This window comes from Engystomops pustulosus, chromosome 11 (assembly GCF_040894005.1).
Source record: "Engystomops pustulosus chromosome 11, aEngPut4.maternal, whole genome shotgun sequence".
NCBI classification, from domain to species: domain Eukaryota; kingdom Metazoa; phylum Chordata; class Amphibia; order Anura; family Leptodactylidae; genus Engystomops; species Engystomops pustulosus.
Window position 1 is genome coordinate 1,442,465 of NC_092421.1, and position 24,293 is coordinate 1,466,757.

Sequence of the window (24,293 nt, forward strand, 5' to 3'; positions counted from 1 at the left end):
TGGCCGAACGAAAACCCAACGGATTCGTAAAAACCGCTGCATTTAAAAAACAAAAAGTGTCGCGGAGCTTGCACTTACCTTCACCAGGAATAGGCCGGTGAACTTGAGTGCATTTCAGCGCAGCAGCGACATCTGGTGGACATCGGAGGAACTGCCTTAGTGAATCCCGGCCGGACCCGAATCCACCGCAGAGAACGCACCGCTGGATCGCGAATGGACCGGGTGAGTAAATCTGCCCCATTGACCGCTGGAGCTAGGCTGCCGGTGAGGAGAACACCGCGGCCTCATGAATACTTCCAGTGGGCTCCTGCCCAATTATGTCAAACTCACTTGCTCTGCCTTCTTCACCTCTCGGCTCTCTTCCTAAAGGGCCAGTGTCACACCATTTGTTTTCCCTGTCAGCGCTCACCTCCCAGCATGCTCTATTCCCCGGAGCAGAGGTTCCTGGATATCCTCCAGCCGTCCGCGTGAATCCTCCTGATCCTTGGATTGTTCCCTTATTACTATCTGTGATATTCTGCACATCCCTGGCTTGTGTCTGCCTCCACCCTCTACCCTTTACCCTTTTCCACACTTTAACCTACAAAATGTCATGCCCAACACGTAAATTTACAATTCATATTTTATTAAATTCTTCCATTAAAAATCAAAGGAAAACGGGGAATCAGTAAAATATAAAATGGGACAATAAATAAAAGTAACAGAAAGCGGAAATCTAGATTTATACAAAGTATCCCGGACTATGAGCAGAAGGGTCCAAATCCCCAGCAATAGCAGCAATGTTATTATTATTATTATTAGTTATTATTAGTTACTATTATTATTAGTTACTATTATTATTAGTTATTATTATTAGTCATTATTATTATTAGTCATTATTATTATTAGTCATTATTATTATTAGTTATTATTATTATTATTAGCTTTGGACGCAATAAAATGTAAAGATAAATACAATCCAGTAAACTGAAACATCCACCTGATGCGCCAATCCCGGCAGCGTTTCGGAGCAGGACAAAGGCGTTTGCTGAGACACGCGTCGGGCACGGGGCATCCGGTGGACCTTTCAGTCGTCACATTTTATTGCTTTGTGACTAATAATAATAATAATATTATTGCTGGGATTTTTGTCATCACGACTGTTGCACTTTTATTGAACTATATGAATCTGGGCCGCAGCTCTTACTGCTCTTTGTAACAGCTGGAGCCTGCTCATGCGCGGTCCATCTGTAGCTGGAATATTCATCTGTTTGGTTTCTCTGTCTTATAACATTTATGACAGTTTTTTGACCTTCTAAAATTCAGGTTGCGGTCACACGTCCCGTTTAACAACGTATCGCAACAGCTGAAGGGAGATTTGCCTATATAACAACTGTTAACACTTGTGTTTACAAAATGCAAAGCTTAATGCAATGTTAACAATGTGTCAACACTTGCATTTATAAAACGCTTGTGTTACCAGCTGTTATATAGGCAATTCTCTCTTCAGCTGTTATATAGGCAATTCTCTCTTCAGCTGTTGCGATGCGTTAAACGCGACGTGTGACCAGACCCGGGGTTTTTCTTGCTTCAACTTTTGTTTGTTATTCTTTGCAAATCCTCCTCCTCTCGTGTGTCCTGTGTTTTAGTTAATGACTTTAGGATCTGCGTCTGGCCCCGCCCTCTTCTTTACATGTAGTTGTACTTGGGGTAGTGGCACACGTGGCGTTTTGAACCCGTTTTTAGGCCATTTTTAACCAGTCTGTTAAAAAACGCATCCGACCGTCTTTCCCAATTATTTTTTATTAAGATAAATGGAAAACTGACAAACGATCAAAAACCGGAAAAAATGTAAAAAGATGCATGTGTTTTTTAAATAGACAGCTTAAAAACGGTCTAAAAACGGGTTCAAAACGCTAACTTGTGCCATCACCCATAGGCCGGTGGCACACGTGGCGGTTTCAACCCATTTTTGGGGCTTTTTTAAGCCGTCCGTTAATTAAAACGGGTCAAAAATGCGTGCGTTTTTTTAAGATAATTGGTAAAACCGGTCACAGACGTATGCGCTTTTTTTAACGGACAGCTTAAAAACCGCCCGAAAACGGGTTCAAAACGCCACGTGTGCCGCCGGCCTGAGGCTGCATGTGTTCTAGGCCGGAGCGTGAGGAGATCCAGAAAGGGAAGGAAAACTCCCATCATTATCAATCATTTGAGCAAACGTAACTTTTCTATTGTTGTAGTGATATTCTCTGCTTTTTCGTCTCTCCCCTCGGTGCCCTCCATCCACATCCGCTCTCCCATCCTCCCTTCTCCTCTCATGCACCACGTGCTTTATTTAACCCCTTCATTCCACCTTGTTCTTCTGCAAAGCTGAGAAAACCCTTGAAATCCCTCAACCATCTCCTTTCTCTGTGTATTTGCCTCCTACTAGCGGCGAGTGAGATCTCTCCTAACCCTCGTCCTACTTCTTCTAGTGCAAACACTCCACCACTCATAGAAACCCTATAAACCTCATCAGTATCCGGTGCATCCCTTCTTTTACAGCTCCCTGCAGATGCGCCTCCTGAACGCCCGCTCTGCGTGCAATAAACTTGAATCTATTCATGATCCGTTTCTTTGTGAGTCGTTTGACCTGCTGGACATCACTGAAACATGGATCCAGCAGGACGACACTGCCTCCCCCGCTGCTCTGTGCTTTAGGGGCTTGTAATTCTATCATTTTAACATTCCTACTAACTCCCTCTTTAGGACTCCCACAACTCTCTGATTCTCCTACTCCCCAGGAGGGAAACATCCCAGCAGGTCTTTGCTCTACAGTCTCTGACTGCACGAATACGGCCTTTCCACTTTCAGACCACAACCTTCTCTCTTTTGAACTTTTCATGCACATCTCCAAGACTTCTCCAGAGCTGCACCAATTCTCTGGAACGTCCTATCCCAGTCTATCAAACTAATAGCCAACCCCCAATGCTACAAACTTTCTCTTAAAACTCATTTAATTCAGGCAGATGTATCAGACTCACTGGGGCAGATTTACTTACCCGGTCCATTCACGATCCAGCGGCGCGTTCTGTGCGGTGGATTCGGGTCTTCCGGCCGGGATTCACTAAGGTAGTTCCTCGGTCGTCCACCAGGTGTCGCTGCTGCGCTGAAGTTCCCCGGAGGCCCGCTGGAATGCCCTGAAATTCACCGGCCTATACCTGGTGAAGGTAAGTGCAAGTTTCTCGACACATTTTTTTTAAAAAATGCGGCGGTTTTACCGAATCCGTCAGGTTTTCGCTCGGCCACGCCCCCCAATTTCCATCGCGTGCATGCCGGCGCCGATGCGCCACAATCCGATCGCGCGCGCCATAATCCGGGGGCAATACAGGGAAAATCGGCGCAGATCGGAAATATTCGAGTAACACGTCGGAAAAATGTGAATCGGGCCCTTAGTAAATGACCCCCACTGACTGCATGCAACTTTAACTCATTATTAACCAATTCCCTGTCTATTATCCTGCAAATGCTTCTCTGCAGTCGCACTGACTTTGTATATAAGATGGCGGCAGCATTTTTATTTGTTACGCTATGGCATTTGTAAAGCGCTTATAAAGATGATTATTATTATATGCATCTTATGTCGCCCATGATCTCATCTGATTCTTTGTATATTCATGGTAATATTATTTCCTACAAACAGAGGCGACACTTATCAGTCCGGTGCTGATCCCGACCCACTTCTCTAGTAGCCCATCTAGAACTGATTGCTTTGTTATTGTCCCCCAATGCCAGCGTATCAGCACACACAGGAGTGATGAGAGTCGCTGGGGGTCCCAGCAGTCAGGAATCACAGATCTCCCGTCCAAACAGAGTCACAAATCTGCATTGCAAGTCCATCCATATCTACAGTATCTGAATGCCAAAAGCTGCACTAGTGTCGGAAAGGCGGGAGTTCCCTTTACCGAAACTTTGCTAATAAAGGTCGCCTTGCAGGCGGGTAGAGACTTAAAGCCATTGGTGCTCAAATAGGGAGTTCTGGGAAATATCGTGCTCAGGTGATCTGTTCCTTTTGGAATAGAAATACTCACCCTCATCACGACATTAGGCTTCCTGAAAGTCATGCTTGATGTTAAGGGGGCTGCCTTTCAGAGTAGCAGAAGAGGCGTGGTTTTCCATGCGAGTTTTAGTGGTCCATCACCTGTGCACAGTTCTTGGTAGACAAACCCTTCTACTAATCAATCAACAACTTCTATACTTGAAATGTTAACAGATTTTATTGTCACAAAGCTCTACATGTGCTGGAAAACAATCTGTCCTCTATGGATTTTCAAGTGTCTATTCAGGTCGTTTTTCTGGGCGAAGCTCTTTCCACATTCGCGGCAGATGAACTTCTTGACCCCGGTGTGTCCTCTCTGATGGGACAGGAGGTTTGAGCTCTGGGCGAAGGCCTTCCCGCAGATGGGGCACACGAAGGGTTTCTCTCCGGTGTGGATCCTCCGGTGAGTGATGAGCGCAGAGTTACAGGAGAAGTGTTTGCCGCAATCCTGACACACCAGGGGCTTTTCTCGTGTGTGCGTTCTGAGATGCGTCACCAGGTGGGACTTGCACAGGAAGTTCTCCCCACATTCTGGGCACACGAACGCTCTCTCGCCTTTGTGAACGCTCTGGTGTCGGACCAGGTGCGACTTGTATGGGAAAAGCTTCCCACAATCGGAGCAGGTCAGCTTCTTCCGCCTGTGAACGCGCTGATGTCGGGTCAGTTCCCCGTTACTGGTGAAATACTTTGGACACTCGGTGCAGGTGAAGAGCCTCCGCGTGGCCTGTAACAGTGGCCGAGGCGGCGGAGGAGCCGGCTTCATGTGAAAATTCCTGCTGAATTCGCCATATTTCAGTAGCATGGCGTTCATTTTCTGGGCGTGGTTATTAATTTTGGGAATCTGTTTGGCAGGAGGCGGTCTGTAGGCCACAGCTCTGGGGTTGTAGACGTGCAGGAGGTTCCCCTCTCGTGGCATCGGATTTTCTCTCCTGAATAACGGAGGGCGTTTGGTTTGCGTCTGCTGCGTGGAGATATAGATGACGTCTTCATCGCTGGAGTCGCTCTCGGAGGCGCGGCCGCCCATGTACTGGGTGCGGAGGTAAAGGTCACTGTCACTGGAAGAAGAGTCTTCAGAATCGTCACTTACCGATTTCCCAGGTCTCTCAAGGCTTTGATACAATGTCACCAATTCCGGTCTGAGATTCGTAAAGTTCGGATTCTGTCCTAAATAGTAACGGGAGGGAAATTTAGGATGAAAACCTCCAGAAGAAATTTTGGCCTTCGTGGTATCTGTCAGAGAAAAAAAATGAAGAAAGGTAACAAAATAGCGATGAAATATTTGTTACAAGATGCATCATCATGTCCAGAGATCATCCCGATAAACCAGAGACATTACCCCCAGGTCCAGGCACCGCGACTGTGTAATCTTCTTATATTTATCAAGCTTTTACAATTATGCTAATTAGACAGGAAGGGTCTAGGGGGCATTACCAGAGCCCTTCAATGCTGCAGCTTCATAGGTTGTTACAATGAGCAGAACATGCCTCACCCAATCCCCTGCGCCCTCCCTTTGTCCTCTGCCTATGTAATCTAGCAGCATTAAGTGCAGAGGGAGGGGAGACCTGCTCTGCTCTTTGTAACGGCCTGTGAAGCTGCAGCACTGAGGGGCTCTGATAACACCTCCCATAGCCCTTCAAGCTCATTAGCATAATTTTAGAAGGAAGGGGGCCATGCATAATACATATAAGAAGATCCCACAGTCCCGGTGCTTGGATCTATGAGTAAGTGTCCCGGGTTCATCAGGATGGACTGTGATGGAGATTTCATTTTAAGATCATTTTATTCCATTATAATTGTTTGTGTTCTTGGGGTTTTCCAGCAGAGTAGATCTTTCCTGCTGAGCATCTCCAGACCTAATTCAGGTCAAATTCCAGTCTGAAGGGCCATAAAACAAACAAAAAAAATCGGAATAAATCTGTGGCCGTTTTACCTTGTGACTTGAGGGTCCGGGGGTCCTGCAGCATGAGGTCCTGGTACTGGTCCTTGTGCTCCTCTATGTAGTCCCACTCCTCCAGGGAGAAATGGACCGTGACGTCCTGACACCTCACAGGGACCTGACAATGACACAAGTCATCAATAAGATACAAGTCCATTAACCCTTTGACTCCACAGCCAGTTTTAACCCTTGTGGCCACGCCCATTACTAGAATCTGCCCCGTGTCACTATCAGTGGTCATATCTTTGGAAAGGTCATTTTAAGATTCTTTGTTTGATTTTGATTCGCTCTTCATCACGTTAGTTGTGACTTTTGGCTGAAATTCTCTATTTTCAAAGTTCTGAATTCTCTTCTTTCCAGGTGGAGTCGTTTCACCTGAATGACGGCTTTGTGTCGGTTCTGTTCTCTTTGCTCTTGGGTTCTGGGGTTTAGAACTTTTGGGGCGATTTTTCACATTTTCAGGAAAATCGACAGAACCTGCTCAGGGACCGGCTCAGTTTTCAGGTGATTTCGAGGCCTAAATAATAGTAACACCCCATAAATGACCCATTATAGAAACTACACCCCTCAATGTACGTGAAACAACTTTCATGAAGTTTGTTAACCCTTTAATTGTTTTACAGGGGAGAAAACAAAATCGGATACAATTTCGAAATTAAATTTTTTCTGGCTAAATTAATGTGTTTTTTATAAAATGTACAAATTCTCAGCGGATAAAATACCAAAACGCTCCCCAAAATGTGATCCCCAATCCCTCCCGAGTATAACAATCCCCCATATGTGGTGGTGACTGCTGTACGGGGGGCACACGCCAGGGCATGGGGGGAGATTAAGCATTGTCACTTTTTATTGGCTGTACAATCTTTATTTTTTGGATATTTGGACATATAAAGGGCTTATTATCTGCTACATGAGACGCACTTAACAAATACTTCATGTTAGGGGGTCATTATCTTATTGATGAGATTTTATTAACTCTTTAATGTATGGAGGAAAAGAAAATTGTCAATTTTGGTTTCCTTTCTTTTTGTATATTTTGGGGGTCGTACACCGTACACTAACAATACTATAATATCTTTATTCTACAGGTCACTACGGTTACGGTGATACCTCATTTATATAGTTTTTTAAATATTTTTACACTTTTACTGGAAAAAAACTAATATAGAGGAAATCTCATTTGTTTTTGCATCGCCATCTTTTCAGAGACGTAACTTTAATATTTTTTGGGTGACAGATCTGGTTTGGGGCTTATTCTCACGTGTTGAGTTGTTCTTTTCAGTGATACTATTTTGGTGCACATAACTGTTTTTGATCACTTTTTGGAACATTTTTGGCGAGTTTTTCGGGTTTTGTTTTTACGGCGTTCACCGTACGGGTCCAATAATGTTTCTGACTTATTGTACAGGTTGTTACGGACGCGGCGATACCAAATATGTGGGGTTTTGGTGATTACTTTATTAGATGTGTACAGGGAATGTTTGTGTTTAGGGGACTTTGTGTAATTCGTGTTTTTTTGATCTTTTTCCTCTGCTGCTGCACTTAGAATCTGTGCATTAATAATAATAATAATAATAATAATTAGGACGCGGTAATAACATTTAGTATCACACAATCGATGTGCCGGCAGAGGATGTTACATAACACTTTCCTCAGGGGGCGCTGGATACAGAACATTGGAAGGGGCAATACATAGGTAAAGGGCGTCGTATATAAGACGAGTATATATTATGTCATTCATTAGGGGCACCGCATCGTATAATAATATGGATCTCATATATCCATGCATGAGGCGCGGAGTGGTGGGGTTATGGGGGTGTATTGGGGGGGGGGGACATTTCTGTTATCCAGGTGACATTATATCTTAGGTAACTGTAATATTTTTAGGAGCGCAGTGTGGTGGATGAGCTGAAGACCTGCAAATTCCACAGCCAGAATTTATGGTGATTCTGGATTTAAAAGAGGAAACGAGACCCGACTTGTGTGTGCGTCCCATCAGTGTTGTGCTGAGTGCCTGAGGGGCTCATCCCCCCTGGATATATCACTACATGAGCGGGGGGCGAGGTGCGGGGACACCGGAGTGTGAGGTTTTCATAATGTTCTTATCAGTAGATTGGTTTGGGTGCTGACGCTCAAGGTCACATTTACCGCATTGACCCCGTTATAGGCGGAATCTCAGCGCACGGGGGCGCGGCCCGATCACAGACGCATGCGGGAGGTAAGTGGCTTTAAACTACACAAGACGCCTGGTGCCGGATACTGATAGGACCACAGATGCGATGGGCCGTGGCGCGCCCCGTGGGTGGGAAGTCTGACTGCACCCTAATCCCTAATCCCAGCCCCAACATTCATGACAAACCTAGAGCCGAGCGCCAGCAGCGAGGGAAGAGAAGTCCATGGATCCTCCCTATCCCCCGCCGGTGCCTGACCCCAGAATATCGCCACGTAGCAGGGGGCGGCCCCCAGGGACCCCCGAGCTCTCACCTCTCCGCTCAGCAGCTGGATGATCTTGTTGGTGAGGTTGAGGATTTTCTCATCGTTGCTTTTCTCTTGTGTTTCTGGATGATTGGGGGGCACAGTGCGGGGGCTGGGGGTCTCGCTGGGTCCTCCGGGTGCGGGGGGGCAGCTGACCGATGCAATAAGCCCAGGGGATTTCTTTGCAGGAACATAATCCTAGAGGATTACAGGAATGGGAAAGGTTAAAGGACAAATAAAGTTATCCATAATATATAATGCATTATGTGCTATGGATGATGTCCCGCCTCTTCTATATAATGCATTATGTGCTATGGGTGATGTCCCGCCTCTTCTATATAATGCATTATGCGCTATGGATGATGTCCCGCCTCTTGTATATAATGCATTATGTGCTATGGATGATGTCCCGCCTCTTCTATAGAATGCATTATGTGCTATGGATGATGTCCCGCCTCTTGTATATAATGCATTATGTGCTATGGATGATGTCCCGCCTCTTCTATATAATGCATTATGTGCTATGGATGATGTCCCGCCTCTTCTATAGAATGCATTATGTGCTATGGATGATGTCCCGCCTCTTCTATATAATGCATTATGTGCTATGGATGATGTCCCGCCTCTTCTATATAATGCATTATGTGCTATGGGTGATGTCCCGCCTCTTCTATATAATGCATTATGTGCTATGGATGATGTCCCGCCTCTTCCATATAATGCATTATGTGCTATGGATGATGTCCCGCCTCTTGTATATAATGCATTATGTGCTATGGATGATGTCCCGCCTCTTGTATATAATGCATTATGTGCTATGGATGATGTCCCGCCTCTTGTATATAATGCATTATGTGCTATGGATGATGTCCCGCCTCTTGTATATAATGCATTATGTGCTATGGATGATGTCCCGCCTCTTCTATATAATGCATTATGTGCTATGGATGATGTCCCGCCTCTTCTATATAATGCATTATGTGCTATGGATGATGTCCCGCCTCTTCTATATAATGCATTATGTGCTATGGATGATGTCCCGCCTCTTCTATATAATGCATTATGTGCTATGGATGATGTCCCGCCTCTTCTATATAATGCATTATGTGCTATGGATGATGTCCCGCCTCTTCTATATAATGCATTATGTGCTATGGATGATGTCCCGCCTCTTCTATATAATGCATTATGTGCTATGGATGATGTCCCGCCTCTTCTATATAATGCATTATGTGCTATGGATGATGTCCCGCCTCTTCTATATAATGCATTATGTGCTATGGATGATGTCCCGCCTCTTCTATATAATGCATTATGTGCCATGGATGATGTCCTGCCTCATACATATAATGCATTATGTGCTATAGATGTCCCGCCTCTTCTATATAATGCATTATGTGCTATGGATGATGTCCCGCCTCTTGTATATAATGCATTATGTGCTATGGATGATGTCCCGCCTCTTCTATATAATGCATTATGTGCTATGGATGATGTCCCGCCTCTTCTATATAATGCATTATGTGCCATGGATGATGTCCCGCCTCTTGTATATAATGCATTATGTGCTATGGATGATGTCCCGCCTCTTGTATATAATGCATTATGTGCTATGGATGATGTCCCGCCTCTTGTATATAATGCATTATGTGCTATGGATGATGTCCCGCCTCTTGTATATAATGCATTATGTGCTATGGGTGATGTCCCGCCTCTTGTATATAATGCATTATGTGCTATGGATGATGTCCCGCCTCTTGTATATAATGCATTATGTGCTATGGATGATGTCCCGCCTCTTGTATATAATGCATTATGTGCTATGGATGATGTCCCGCCTCTTATATATAATGCATTATGTGCTATGGATGATGTCCCGCCTCTTCTATATAATGCATTATGTGCTATGGATGATGTCCCGCCTCTTGTATATAATGCATTATGCGCTATGGATGATGTCCCGCCTCTTGTATATAATGCATTATGTGCTATGGATGATGTCCCGCCTCTTCTATAGAATGCATTATGTGCTATGGATGATGTCCCGCCTCTTGTATATAATGCATTATGTGCTATGGATGATGTCCCGCCTCTTATATATAATGCATTATGTGCTATGGATGATGTCCCGCCTCTTGTATATAATGCATTATGTGCTATGGATGATGTCCCGCCTCTTCTATAGAATGCATTATGTGCTATGGATGATGTCCCGCCTCTTGTATATAATGCATTATGTGCTATGGATGATGTCCCGCCTCTTGTATATAATGCATTATGTGCTATGGATGATGTCCAACCTCTTGTATATAATGCATTATGTGCTATGGATGATGTCCCGCCTCTTATATATAATGCATTATGTGCTATGGATGATGTCCCGCCTCTTGTATATAATGCATTATGTGCTATGGGTGATGTCCCGCCTCTTCTATATAATGCATTATGTGCTATGGGTGATGTCCCGCCTCTTCTATATAATGCATTATGTGCTATGGGTGATGTCCCGCCTCTTCTATATAATGCATTATGTGCTATGGATGATGTCCCGCCTCTTGTATATAATGCATTATGTGCTATGGATGATGTCCCGCCTCTTCTATAGAATGCATTATGTGCTATGGATGATGTCCCGCCTCTTGTATATAATGCATTATGTGCTATGGATGATGTCCCGCCTCTTGTATATAATGCATTATGTGCTATGGATGATGTCCAACCTCTTGTATATAATGCATTATGTGCTATGGATGATGTCCCGCCTCTTCTATAGAATGCATTATGTGCTATGGATGATGTCCCGCCTCTTGTATAGAATGCATTATGTGCTATGGATGATGTCCCGCCTCTTATATATAATGCATTATGTGCTATGGATGATGTCCCGCCTCTTGTATATAATGCATTATGTGCTATGGGTGATGTCCCGCCTCTTCTATATAATGCATTATGTGCTATGGGTGATGTCCCGCCTCTTCTATATAATGCATTATGTGCTATGGATGATGTCCCGCCTCTTGTATATAATGCATTATGTGCTATGGATGATGTCCCGCCTCTTCTATAGAATGCATTATGTGCTATGGATGATGTCCCGCCTCTTGTATATAATGCATTATGTGCTATGGATGATGTCCCGCCTCTTGTATATAATGCATTATGTGCTATGGATGATGTCCAACCTCTTGTATATAATGCATTATGTGCTATGGATGATGTCCCGCCTCTTCTATAGAATGCATTATGTGCTATGGATGATGTCCCGCCTCTTGTATAGAATGCATTATGTGCTATGGATGATGTCCCGCCTCTTCTATATAATGCATTATGTGCTATGGATGATGTCCCGCCTCTTCTATATAATGCATTATGTGCTATGGATGATGTCCCGCCTCTTCTATATAATGCATTATGTGCTATGGATGATGTCCCGCCTCTTCTATATAATGCATTATGTGCTATGGATGATGTCCCGCCTCTTCTATATAATGCATTATGTGCCATGGATGATGTCCCGCCTCTTGTATATAATGCATTATGTGCTATGGATGATGTCCCGCCTCTTCTATATAATGCATTATGTGCTATGGATGATGTCCCGCCTCTTGTATATAATGCATTATGTGCTATGGATGATGTCCCGCCTCTTCTATATAATGCATTATGCGCTATGGATGATGTCCCGCCTCTTCTATATAATGCATTATGTGCTATGGATGATGTCCCGCCTCTTGTATATAATGCATTATGTGCTATGGATGATGTCCCGCCTCTTCTATATAATGCATTATGTGCTATGGATGATGTCCCGCCTCTTCTATATAATGCATTATGCGCTATGGATGATGTCCCGCCTCTTGTATATAATGCATTATGTGCTATGGATGATGTCCCGCCTCTTGTATATAATGCATTATGTGCTATGGATGATGTCCCGCCTCTTATATATAATGCATTATGTGCTATGGATGATGTCCCGCCTCTTGTATATAATGCATTATGTGCTATGGGTGATGTCCCGCCTCTTCTATATAATGCATTATGTGCTATGGATGATGTCCCGCCTCTTGTATATAATGCATTATGCGCTATGGATGATGTCCCGCCTCTTGTATATAATGCATTATGCGCTATGGATGATGTCCCGCCTCTTGTATATAATGCATTATGTGCTATGGATGATGTCCCGCCTCTTCTATATAATGCATTATGTGCTATGGATGATGTCCCGCCTCTTCTATATAATGCATTATGTGCTATGGATGATGTCCCGCCTCTCATATATAATGCATTATGCGCTATGGATGATGTCCCGCCTCTTGTATATAATGCATTATGTGCTATGGATGATGTCCCGCCTCTTGTATATAATGCATTATGTGCTATGGATGATGTCCCGCCTCTTGTATATAATGCATTATGTGCTATGGATGATGTCCCGCCTCTTGTATATAATGCATTATGTGCTATGGATGATGTCCCGCCTCTTGTATATAATGCATTATGTGCTATGGATGATGTCCCGCCTCTTGTATATAATGCATTATGTGCTATGGATGATGTCCCGCCTCTTATATATAATGCATTATGTGCTATAGATGTCCCGCCTCTTATATATAATGCATTATGTGCTATGGATGATGTCCCGCCTCTTCTATATAATGCATTATGTGCTATGGATGATGTCCCGCCTCTTATATATAATGCATTATGTGCTATGGATGATGTCCCGCCTCTTGTATATAATGCATTATGTGCTATGGGTGATGTCCCGCCTCTTCTATATAATGCATTATGTGCTATGGATGATGTCCCGCCTCTTCTATATAATGCATTATGTGCTATGGATGATGTCCCGCCTCTTCTATATAATGCATTATGTGCTATGGATGATGTCCCGCCTCTTCTTTATAATGCATTATGTGCTATGGATGATGTCCCGCCTCTTGTATATAATGCATTATGTGCTATGGATGATGTCCCGCCTCTTCTATATAATGCATTATGTGCTATGGATGATGTCCCGCCTCTTCTATATAATGCATTATGTGCCATGGATGATGTCCCGCCTCTTGTATATAATGCATTATGTGCTATGGATGATGTCCCGCCTCTTGTATATAATGCATTATGTGCTATGGATGATGTCCCGCCTCTTGTATATAATGCATTATGTGCTATGGATGATGTCCCGCCTCTTGTATATAATGCATTATGTGCTATGGGTGATGTCCCGCCTCTTGTATATAATGCATTATGTGCTATGGGTGATGTCCCGCCTCTTGTATATAATGCATTATGTGCTATGGATGATGTCCCGCCTCTTGTATATAATGCATTATGTGCTATGGATGATGTCCCGCCTCTTATATATAATGCATTATGTGCTATGGATGATGTCCCGCCTCTTCTATATAATGCATTATGCGCTATGGATGATGTCCCGCCTCTTGTATATAATGCATTATGCGCTATGGATGATGTCCCGCCTCTTGTATATAATGCATTATGTGCTATGGATGATGTCCCGCCTCTTATATATAATGCATTATGTGCTATGGATGATGTCCCGCCTCTTCTATATAATGCATTATGCGCTATGGATGATGTCCCGCCTCTTGTATATAATGCATTATGCGCTATGGATGATGTCCCGCCTCTTGTATATAATGCATTATGTGCTATGGATGATGTCCCGCCTCTTCTATAGAATGCATTATGTGCTATGGATGATGTCCCGCCTCTTGTATATAATGCATTATGTGCTATGGATGATGTCCCGCCTCTTCTATATAATGCATTATGTGCTATGGATGATGTCCCGCCTCTTCTATATAATGCATTATGTGCTATGGATGATGTCCCGCCTCTTCTATATAATGCACTATGTGCTATGGATTATGTCCCGCCTCTTGTATATAATGCATTATGTGCTATGGGTGATGTCCCGCCTCTTCTATATAATGCATTATGTGCTATGGATGATGTCCCGCCTCTTCTATATAATGCATTATGTGCTATGGATGATGTCCCGCCTCTTCTATATAATACATTATGTGCTATGGATGATGTCCCGCCTCTTCTATATAATGCATTATGTGCTATGGATGATGTCCCGCCTCTTCTATATAATGCATTATGTGCTATGGATGATGTCCCGCCTCTTCTATATAATGCATTATGTGCTATGGATGATGTCCCGCCTCTTGTATATAATGCATTATGTGCTATGGATGATGTCCCGCCTCTTCTATATAATGCATTATGTGCTATGGATGATGTCCCGCCTCTTCTATATAATGCATTATGTGCTATGGATTATGTCCCGCCTCTTGTATATAATGCATTATGCGCTATGGATGATGTCCCGCCTCTTCTATATAATGCATTATGTGCTATGGGTGATGTCCCGCCTCTTCTATATAATGCATTATGTGCTATGGATGATGTCCCGCCTCTTCTATATAATGCATTATGCGCTATGGATGATGTCCCGCCTCTTCTATATAATGCATTATGTGCTATGGATGATGTCCCGCCTCTTGTATATAATGCATTATGTGCTATGGATGATGTCCCGCCTCTTGTATATAATGCATTATGTGCTATGGATGATGTCCCGCCTCTTCTATATAATGCATTATGTGCTATGGATGATGTCCCGCCTCTTATATATAATGCATTATGTGCTATGGGTGATGTCCCGCCTCTTCTATATAATGCATTATGTGCTATGGATGATGTCCCGCCTCTTCCATATAATGCATTATGTGCTATGGATGATGTCCCGCCTCTTCTATATAATGCATTATGTGCTATGGGTGATGTCCCGCCTCTTCTATATAATGCATTATGTGCTATGGGTGATGTCCCGCCTCTTCTATATAATGCATTATGTGCTATGGATGATGTCCCGCCTCTTCTATATAATGCATTATGTGCTATGGGTGATGTCCCGCCTCTTATATATAATGCATTATGTGCTATGGGTGATGTCCCGCCTCTTCTATATAATGCATTATGTGCTATGGGTGATGTCCCGCCTCTTCTATATAATGCATTATGTGCTATGGATGATGTCCCGCCTCTTCTATATAATGCATTATGCGCTATGGATGATGTCCCGCCTCTTCTATATAATGCATTATGTGCTATGGATGATGTCCCGCCTCTTCCATATAATGCATTATGTGCTATGGATGATGTCCCGCCTCTTGTATATAATGCATTATGTGCTATGGATGATGTCCCGCCTCTTCTATATAATGCATTATGTGCTATGGATGATGTCCCGCCTCTTATATATAATGCATTATGTGCTATGGATGATGTCCCGCCTCTTATATATAATGCATTATGTGCTATGGATGATGTCCCGCCTCTTCTATATAATGCATTATGTGCTATGGATGATGTCCCGCCTCTTCTATATAATGCATTATGTGCTATGGATGATGTCCCACCTCTTATATATAATGCATTATGTGTTATGGATGATGTCCCGCCTCCTATATAATGCATTATGTGCTATGGATGATGTCCCGCCTCTTCTATATAATGCATTATGTGCTATGGATGATGTCCCGCCTCTTCTATATAATGCATTATGTGCTATGGATGATGTCCCGCCTCTCATATATAATGCATTATGCGCTATGGATGATGTCCCGCCTCTTCTATATAATGCATTATGTGCTATGGATGATGTCCCGCCTCTTCTATATAATGCATTATGTGCTATGGATGATGTCCCGCCTCTTCTATATAATGCATTATGTGCTATGGATGATGTCCCGCCTCTTCTATATAATGCATTATGTGCTATGGATGATGTCCCGCCTCTTCTATATAATGCATTATGTGCTATGGATGATGTCCCGCCTCTTCTATATAATGCATTATGTGCTATGGATGATGTCCCGCCTCTTCTATATAATGCATTATGTGCTATGGATGATGTCCCGCCTCTTGTATATAATGCATTATGTGCTATGGATGATGTCCCGCCTCTTCTATATAATGCATTATGTGCTATGGATGATGTCCCGCCTCTTCTATATAATGCATTATGTGCTATGGATGATGTCCCGCCTCTTCTATATAATGCATTATGTGCTATGGATGATGTCCCGCCTCTTCTATATAATGCATTATGTGCTATGGATGATGTCCCGCCTCTTGTATATAATGCATTATGTGCTATGGATGATGTCCCGCCTCTTCTATATAATGCATTATGTGCTATGGATGATGTCCCGCCTCTTCTATATAATGCATTATGTGCTATGGATGATGTCCCGCCTCTTATATATAATGCATTATGTGCTATGGATGATGTCCCGCCTCTTCTATATAATGCATTATGTGCTATGGGTGATGTCCCGCCTCTTCTATATAATGTATTATGTGCTATGGATGATGTCCCGCCTCTTATATATAATGCATTATGTGCTATGGGTGATGTCCCGCCTCTTGTATATAATGCATTATGTGCTATGGATGATGTCCCGCCTCTTCTATATAATGCATTATGTGCTATGGATGATGTCCCGCCTCTTATATATAATGCATTATGTGCTATGTGTGATGTCCCGCCTCTTGTATATAATGCATTATGTGCTATGGATGATGTCCCGCCTCTTCTATATAATGCATTATGTGCTATGGATGATGTCCCGCCTCTTCTATATAATGCATTATGTGCTATGGATGATGTCCCGCCTCTTCTATATAATGCATTATGTGCTATGGATGATGTCCCGCCTCTTCTATATAATGCATTATGTGCTATGGATGAATACTTTGTATCTGTGAGCTATTGTTCTGTTCCATCATCTTCTCATTGATCTCTGATGAAATATTCACATCTATTCTTTAATAAATAAAGTGATTTTACTCTGGAACTCCCTCACTTCTCCAGTCAGCAGGTAGATGATCTCCAGCGTCAGGTTTAAGATCCTGTCCGTCATCTGGTTTCTGTCTTTTTCCATCTTCAGAATACGGAATACCTGCAAAAATCCATGAAAAGTTCTATCAAACATCATATAATGTATATATATAATATAATGTAATCTCCGAGCAGCAGCAGCACAATGTACACGAGTGCGGGGTCCTGGGGGTCTCCGGGGTCCCTGGGGTCAGTATTGTGGGGATGTGAGTGGTTGGGAATAGTTATTCTATAATAAGTCATATCCATCTAATGTTCCAAATATCAAACCCGGTCTCTGTAGGGGTCAAAGTACGCTGGAGAGCGGGAGGTGGGGGGCACCGCGGGGGTCTGCCAGCAGCACAGTCCCTCTATGGAGAGCACATGTATATGGGCCAGAAGGACGTCTGGGTGACAGTGGGTCGCCCCTATAGATGGGACTAGAGAGGTCCCAACCCTCATCAGAAGATCTTTATTGGATCGTCACTTATTTGGTGCCGGCACTTTCTTCTTCTTCATTATTGTCCCCTGTCCCTTCTTTCTGTCATCACCTTCAAGATGTTCAAAGCCGATAGAAGAAATGGCAGAAGGGAATTGTTGGGACAAGTAGGGTGCACGTGGAATATTTAGGAGCAGTATCCGAAACTGGACAAGAGCTCTAGTGAAGGGCGTCATTTCATGGTATCATTGTGACTACACAGGTAAAAGCTCGTACCGAAGGCGCCAATGTGCAGAATACGGGACGGCGCCAATGTGCAGAATACGGGACGGTGCCAAGGTGCAGGATACGGGACGGCGCCAATGTGCAGAATACGGGACGGCGCCAATGTGCAGAATACGGGACGGCGCCAATGTGCAGAATACGGGACGGCGCCAATGTGCAGAATACGGGACGGTGCCAAGGTGCAGGATACGGGACGGCGCCAACGTGCAAAATACGGGACGGTGCCAAGGTGCAGGATACGGGACGGCGCCAACGTGCAAAATACGGGACGGCGCCAATGTGCAGAATACGGGACGGCGCCAATGTGCGGAATACGGGACGGCGCCAATGTGCGGAATACGAAAGGGCGCCAATGTGCAGAATACGGGACGGCGCCAATGTGCGGAATACGGGACGGCGCCAATGTGCGGAATACGGGACGGCGCCAATGTGCGGAATACGGGACGGCGCCAATGTGCGGAATACGGGACGGCGCCAATGTGCAGAATACGGGACGGCGCCAATGTGCAGAATACGGGACGGCGCCAATGTGCAGAATACGGGACGGCGCCAATGTGCGGAATACGGGACGGCGCCAATGTGCGGAATACGGGACGGCGCCAATGTACGGAATACGGGACGGCGCCAATGTGCGGAATACGGGACGGCGCCAATGTGCTGAATACGGGACGGCGCCAATGTGCTGAATACGGGACGGCGCCAATGTGCAGAATACGGGACGGCAGATCAGACTCTTCATTACTCAAACAAATAGTGACGTTGCTTTGCCTAAATAAACCACGAGGAGCGATTGGCAATTCCAGGGATCCGATCGATGGTAACCAATGGTAACCGCACAGGTAAAAGCTCGTTTTTGCAAGGCGCTAACGATTGGAAGTTTATTAAAACCTTCAGTTTATTAACATACGACGCGTTTCACATATGTAGCGATTGCTATAGTATCACAGTATAGAAGGAGACACAAGTCCATCAAGTCCAAGCTTTAAGAGTTAAATAAATGTTTTATCCCCATAACCCAGGATATTTTTTCTCTGCAGGTCTCTCTAGGTCTCCATAACAACCTCCTGCGGCAGAGACTTCCACAGTCTCGCTGCTTTTCTATATTTCTGCACTATGACCCAGAAACCTTTGCCTCAGCCCGGCAACAAAACTTTTTAGAAAAATTCTAAGTTCTATTTCTTCCAGCACATTCTCCATGTTACGTGTTCTCCCAGGTCCTTAGTGAACCTTCCTTTGGACGCTGTAATCTTGTGGAATCGGCAAATGTTCCAACTTTCCAGGAAAGGTTGTGATTTATCTGTTACACCAAACATATCATCCGGCATGACCAAGCATATCATCCGGCATGACCAAACGTATCATCCGGCATGACCAAACGTATCATCCGGCATGACCAAGCGTATCATCCGGCATGACCAAGCGTATCATCCGGCATGACCAAGCGTATCATCCGGCATGACCAAGCGTATCATCCGGCATGACCAAGCGTATCATCCGGCATGACCAAACGTATCATCCGGCATGACCAAACGTATCATCCGGCATGACCAAACGTATCATCCGGCATGACCAAACGTATCATCCGGCATGACCAAGCGTATCATCCGGCATGACCAAGCGTATCATCCGGCATGACCAAGCGTATCATCCGGCATGACCAAGCGTATCATCCGGCATGACCAAACGTATCATCCGGCATGACCAAACGTATCATCCGGCATGACCAAGCGTATCATCCGGCATGACCAAGCGTATCATCCGGCATGACCAAGCGTATCATCCGGCATGACCAAACGTATCATCCGGCATGACCAAACGTATCATCCGGCATGACCAAGCGTATCATCCGGCATGACCAAGCGTATCATCCGGCATGACCAAGCGTATCATCCGGCATGACCAAGCGTATCATCCGGCATGACCAAGCGTATCATCCGGCATGACCAAGCGTATCATCCGGCATGACCAAGCGTATCATCCGGCATGACCAAGCATATCATCCGGCATGACCAGGCATATCATCCGGCATGACCAGGCATATCATCCGGCATGACCAAGCATATCATCCGGCATGACCAAGCGTATCATCCGGCATGACCAAACGTATCATCCGGCATGACCAAACGTATCATCCGGCATGACCAAGCGTATCATCCGGCATGACCAAGCGTATCATCCGGCATGACCAAGCGTATCATCCGGCATGACCAAGCGTATCATCCGGCATGACCAAACGTATCATCCGGCATGACCAAACGTATCATCCGGCATGACCAAGCGTATCATCCGGCATGACCAAGCGTATCATCCGGCATGACCAAGCGTATCATCCGGCATGACCAAGCGTATCATCCGGCATGACCAAGCGTATCATCCGGCATGACCAAGCGTATCATCCGGCATGACCAAGCGTATCATCCGGCATGACCAAACGTATCATCCGGCATGACCAAGCGTATCATCCGGCATGACCAAACATATCATCCGGCATGACCAAGCATATCATCCGGCATGACCAAGCATATCATCCGGCATGACCAAGCATATCATCCGGCATGACCAAGCATATCATCCGGCATGACCAAGCATATCATCCGGCATGACCAAGCATATCATCCGGCATGACCAAACATATCATCCGGCATGACAGCTTCCAGCGGCCTCGGGTGATAATATATTGAGCAGATCTTTCTCTCGCCTCCCGCTCCAGGACTCTTCTTGTTCCATGTGCACATAGACGCAATCCCTCAATGCTGAGCCAAACTTCTGGAGGACCTTGAAGACTCGGCTGGTCTCTCCGGAGTGGTCACGTCTGGTGGCAGGACCTGCTCCAAGGAGCCCAGAGTCATTGGATTGTTGACAAGCTCGTGGGGGTTATTTATTACACTAGGAAGCTTCTCTTTATTATTTTATACTGAGGAAACTAGAGACACTTTTCTAACCAGGAATGAGGCCTGAGAATGTCGGTTGGTAAATCTGGGAAATATTTACTAATCGATAACACTACATCTTTATAAGAAAAAAGTCTCCGTCCCCGGAATTCCTCCTCGCGTTCTTCTGCTAACGGATAGCGCATGCGCTCTATAACAGGGACTGCCCTCCGCCCTCCAGGATTGCGCTCTATAACTGGGACTGCCCTCCGCTCTCCAGGATTGCTCTCTATAACAGGGACTGCCCTCCGCCCTCCAGGATTGCTCTCTATAACTGGGACTGCCCTCCGCTCTCCAGGATTGCTCTCTATAACTGGGACTGCCCTCCGCTCTCCAGGATTGAGCTCTATAACTGGGACTGCCCTCCGCCCTCCAGGATTACGCTCTATAACAGGGACTGCCCTCCGCTCTCCAGGATTGCGCTCTATAACTGTGACTGCCCTCCAGGATTACGCTCTATAACTGGGACTGCCCTCCGATCTCCAGGATTACGCTCTATAACTGGGACTGCCCTCCGCTCTCCAGGATTACGCTCTATAACTGGGACTGCCCTCCGCTCTCCAGGATTGCGCTCTATAACAGGGACTGCCCTCCGCCCTCCAGGATTGCGCTCTATAACTGGGACTGCCCTCCGCACTCCAGGATTGCGCTCTATAACAGGGACTGCCCTCCGCCCTCCAGGATTGCTCTCTATAACTGGGACTGCCCTCCGCTCTCCAGGATTGCTCTCTATAACTGGGACTGCCCTCCGCTCTCCAGGATTGAGCTCTATAACTGGGACTGCCCTCCGCCCTCCAGGATTACGCTCTATAACAGGGACTGCCCTCCGCTCTCCAGGATTGCGCTCTATAACTGTGACTGCCCTCCAGGATTACGCTCTATAACTGGGACTGCCCTCCGATCTCCAGGATTACGCTCTATAACTGGGACTGCCCTCCGCTCTCCAGGATTACGCTCTATAACTGGGACTGCCCTCCGCTCTCCAGGATTACGCTCTATAACTGGGACTGCCCTCCGCTCTCCAGGATTGCGCTCTATAACTGGGACTGCCCTCCGCTCTCCAGGATTGCGCTCTATAACTGGGACTGCCCTCCGCTCTCCAGGATTACGCTCTATAACTGGGACTGCCCTCCGCTCTCCAGGATTACGCTCTATAACTGGGACTGCCCTCCGCCCTCCAGGATTACGCTCTATAACTGGGACTGCCCTCCGCTCTCCAGGATTACGCTCTATAACTGGGACTGCCCTCCGCTCTCCAGGATTGCGCTCTATAACTGGGACTGCCCTCTGCTCTCCAGGATTACGCTCTATAACTGGGACTGCCCTCCGCTCTCCAGGATTACGCTCTATAACTGGGACTGCCCTCCGCTCTCCAGGATTACGCTCTATAACTGGGACTGCCCTCCGCTCTCCAGGATTACGCTCTATAACTGGGACTGCCCTCCGCTCTCCAGGATTACGCTCTATAACTGGGACTGCCCTCCGCTCTCCAGGATTACGCTCTATAACTGGGACTGCCCTCCGCTCTCCAGGATTACGCTCTATAACTGGGACTGCCCTCCGCTCTCCAGGATTGCGCTCTATAACTGGGACTGCCCTCCGCTCTCCAGGATTACGCTCTATAACTGGGACTGCCCTCCGCTCTCCAGGATTACGCTCTATAACTGGGACTGCCCTCCGCCCTCCAGGATTACGCTCTATAACTGGGACTGCCCTCCGCTCTCCAGGATTGCGCTCTATAACTGGGACTGCCCTCCGCTCTCCAGGATTACGCTCTATAACTGGGACTGCCCTCCGCCCTCCAGGATTGCGCTCTATAACTGGGACTGCCCTCCGCTCTCCAGGATTGCTCTCTATAACTGGGACTGCCCTCCGCTCTCCAGGATTGCTCTCTATAACTGGGACTGCCCTCCGCTCTCCAGGATTACGCTCTATAACAGGGACTGCCCTCCGCCCTCCAGGATTACGCTCTATAACAGGGACTGCCCTCCGCTCTCCAGGATTGCGCTCTATAACTGGGACTGCCCTCCGCTCTCCAGGATTACGCTCTATAACTGGGACTGCCCTCCGCCCTCCAGGATTGCTCTCTATAACTGGGACTGCCCTCCGCTCTCCAGGATTACGCTCTATAACAGGGACTGCCCTCCGCCCTCCAGGATTACGCTCTATAACAGGGACTGCCCTCCGCTCTCCAGGATTACGCTCTATAACTGGGACTGCCCTCCGCTCTCCAGGATTACGCTCTATAACTGGGACTGCCCTCCGCTCTCCAGGATTACGCTCTATAACTGGGACTGCCCTCCGCTCTCCAGGATTGCGCTCTATAACTGGGACTGCCCTCCGCCCTCCAGGATTACGTTCTATAACTGGGACTGCCCTCCGCCCTCCAGGATTACGTTCTATAACTGGGACTGCCCTCCGCTCTCCAGGATTGCTCTCTATAACTGGGACTGCCCTCCGCTCTCCAGGATTGCGCTCTATAACTGGGACTGCCCTCCGCCCTCCAGGATTACGCTCTATAACTGGGACTGCCCTCCGCTCTCCAGGATTACGCTCTATAACTGGGACTGCCCTCCGCTCTCCAGGATTACGCTCTATAACTGGGACTGCCCTCCGCTCTCCAGGATTACGCTCTATAACTGGGACTGCCCTCCGCCCTCCAGGATTACGCTCTATAACTGGGACTGCCCTCCGCTCTCCAGGATTACGCTCTATAACTGGGACTGCCCTCCGCTCTCCAGGATTGCGCTCTATAACTGGGACTGCCCTCCGCCCTCCAGGATTGCGCTCTATAACTGGGACTGCCCTCCGCTCTCCAGGATTGCTCTCTATAACTGGGACTGCCCTCCGCTCTCCAGGATTGCGCTCTATAACTGGGACTGCCCTCCGCTCTCCAGGATTGCGCTCTATAACTGGGACTGCCCTCCGCCCTCCAGGATTGCTCTCTATAACTGGGACTGCCCTCCGCTCTCCAGGATTGCGCTCTATAACTGGGACTGCCCTCCGCTTTCCAGGATTGCTCTCTATAACTGGGACTGCCCTCCGCCCTCCAGGATTACGCTCTATAACAGGGACTGCCCTCCGCCCTCCAGGATTGCGCTCTATAACTGGGACTGCCCTCCGCCCTCCAGGATTGCGCTCTATAACTGGGACTGCCCTCCGCTCTCCAGGATTACGCTCTATAACAGGGACTGCCCTCCGCTCTCCAGGATTACGCTCTATAACAGGGACTGCCCTCCGCTCTC

General features: G+C 46.2%; 1 protein-coding gene and 1 pseudogene across 1 annotated transcript; one reads left to right on the plus strand and one right to left on the minus strand.

Moving 5' to 3' along the window:
- Positions 1-4,216: 4,216 nt before the first annotated feature.
- On the minus strand, positions 4,217-17,474 carry LOC140106307 (oocyte zinc finger protein XlCOF7.1-like). Its single transcript, XM_072130692.1, has 4 exons — positions 17,381-17,474; positions 8,478-8,666; positions 5,988-6,111; positions 4,217-5,287 (listed from the first exon to the last, which is right to left on the minus strand). Exons 1-4 carry the CDS (start codon positions 17,456-17,458, stop codon positions 4,251-4,253), a joined length of 1,428 nt encoding a protein of 475 aa, XP_071986793.1. The 5' UTR covers positions 17,459-17,474; the 3' UTR covers positions 4,217-4,250.
- Positions 17,475-18,932: 1,458 nt separating this feature from the next.
- Positions 18,933-24,293, plus strand: part of LOC140106426 (uncharacterized) — a 42,654-nt pseudogene continuing 37,293 nt past the window's right edge.

Excerpts from the sequence above, each read along its gene's own strand:
- LOC140106307 (XM_072130692.1), bottom strand. The coding sequence starts at position 17,458 with ATGGAAAAAGACAGAAACCAGATGACGGACAGGATCTTAAACCTGACG. Across the intron at positions 8,667-17,380 it reads TCTACCTGCTGACTGGAGAA|GATTATGTTCCTGCAAAGAA; the intron begins GTGAGGGAGTTC and ends GTAATCCTCTAG. Across the intron at positions 6,112-8,477 it reads TCCAGCTGCTGAGCGGAGAG|GTCCCTGTGAGGTGTCAGGA; the intron begins GTGAGAGCTCGG and ends TGTCATTGTCAG.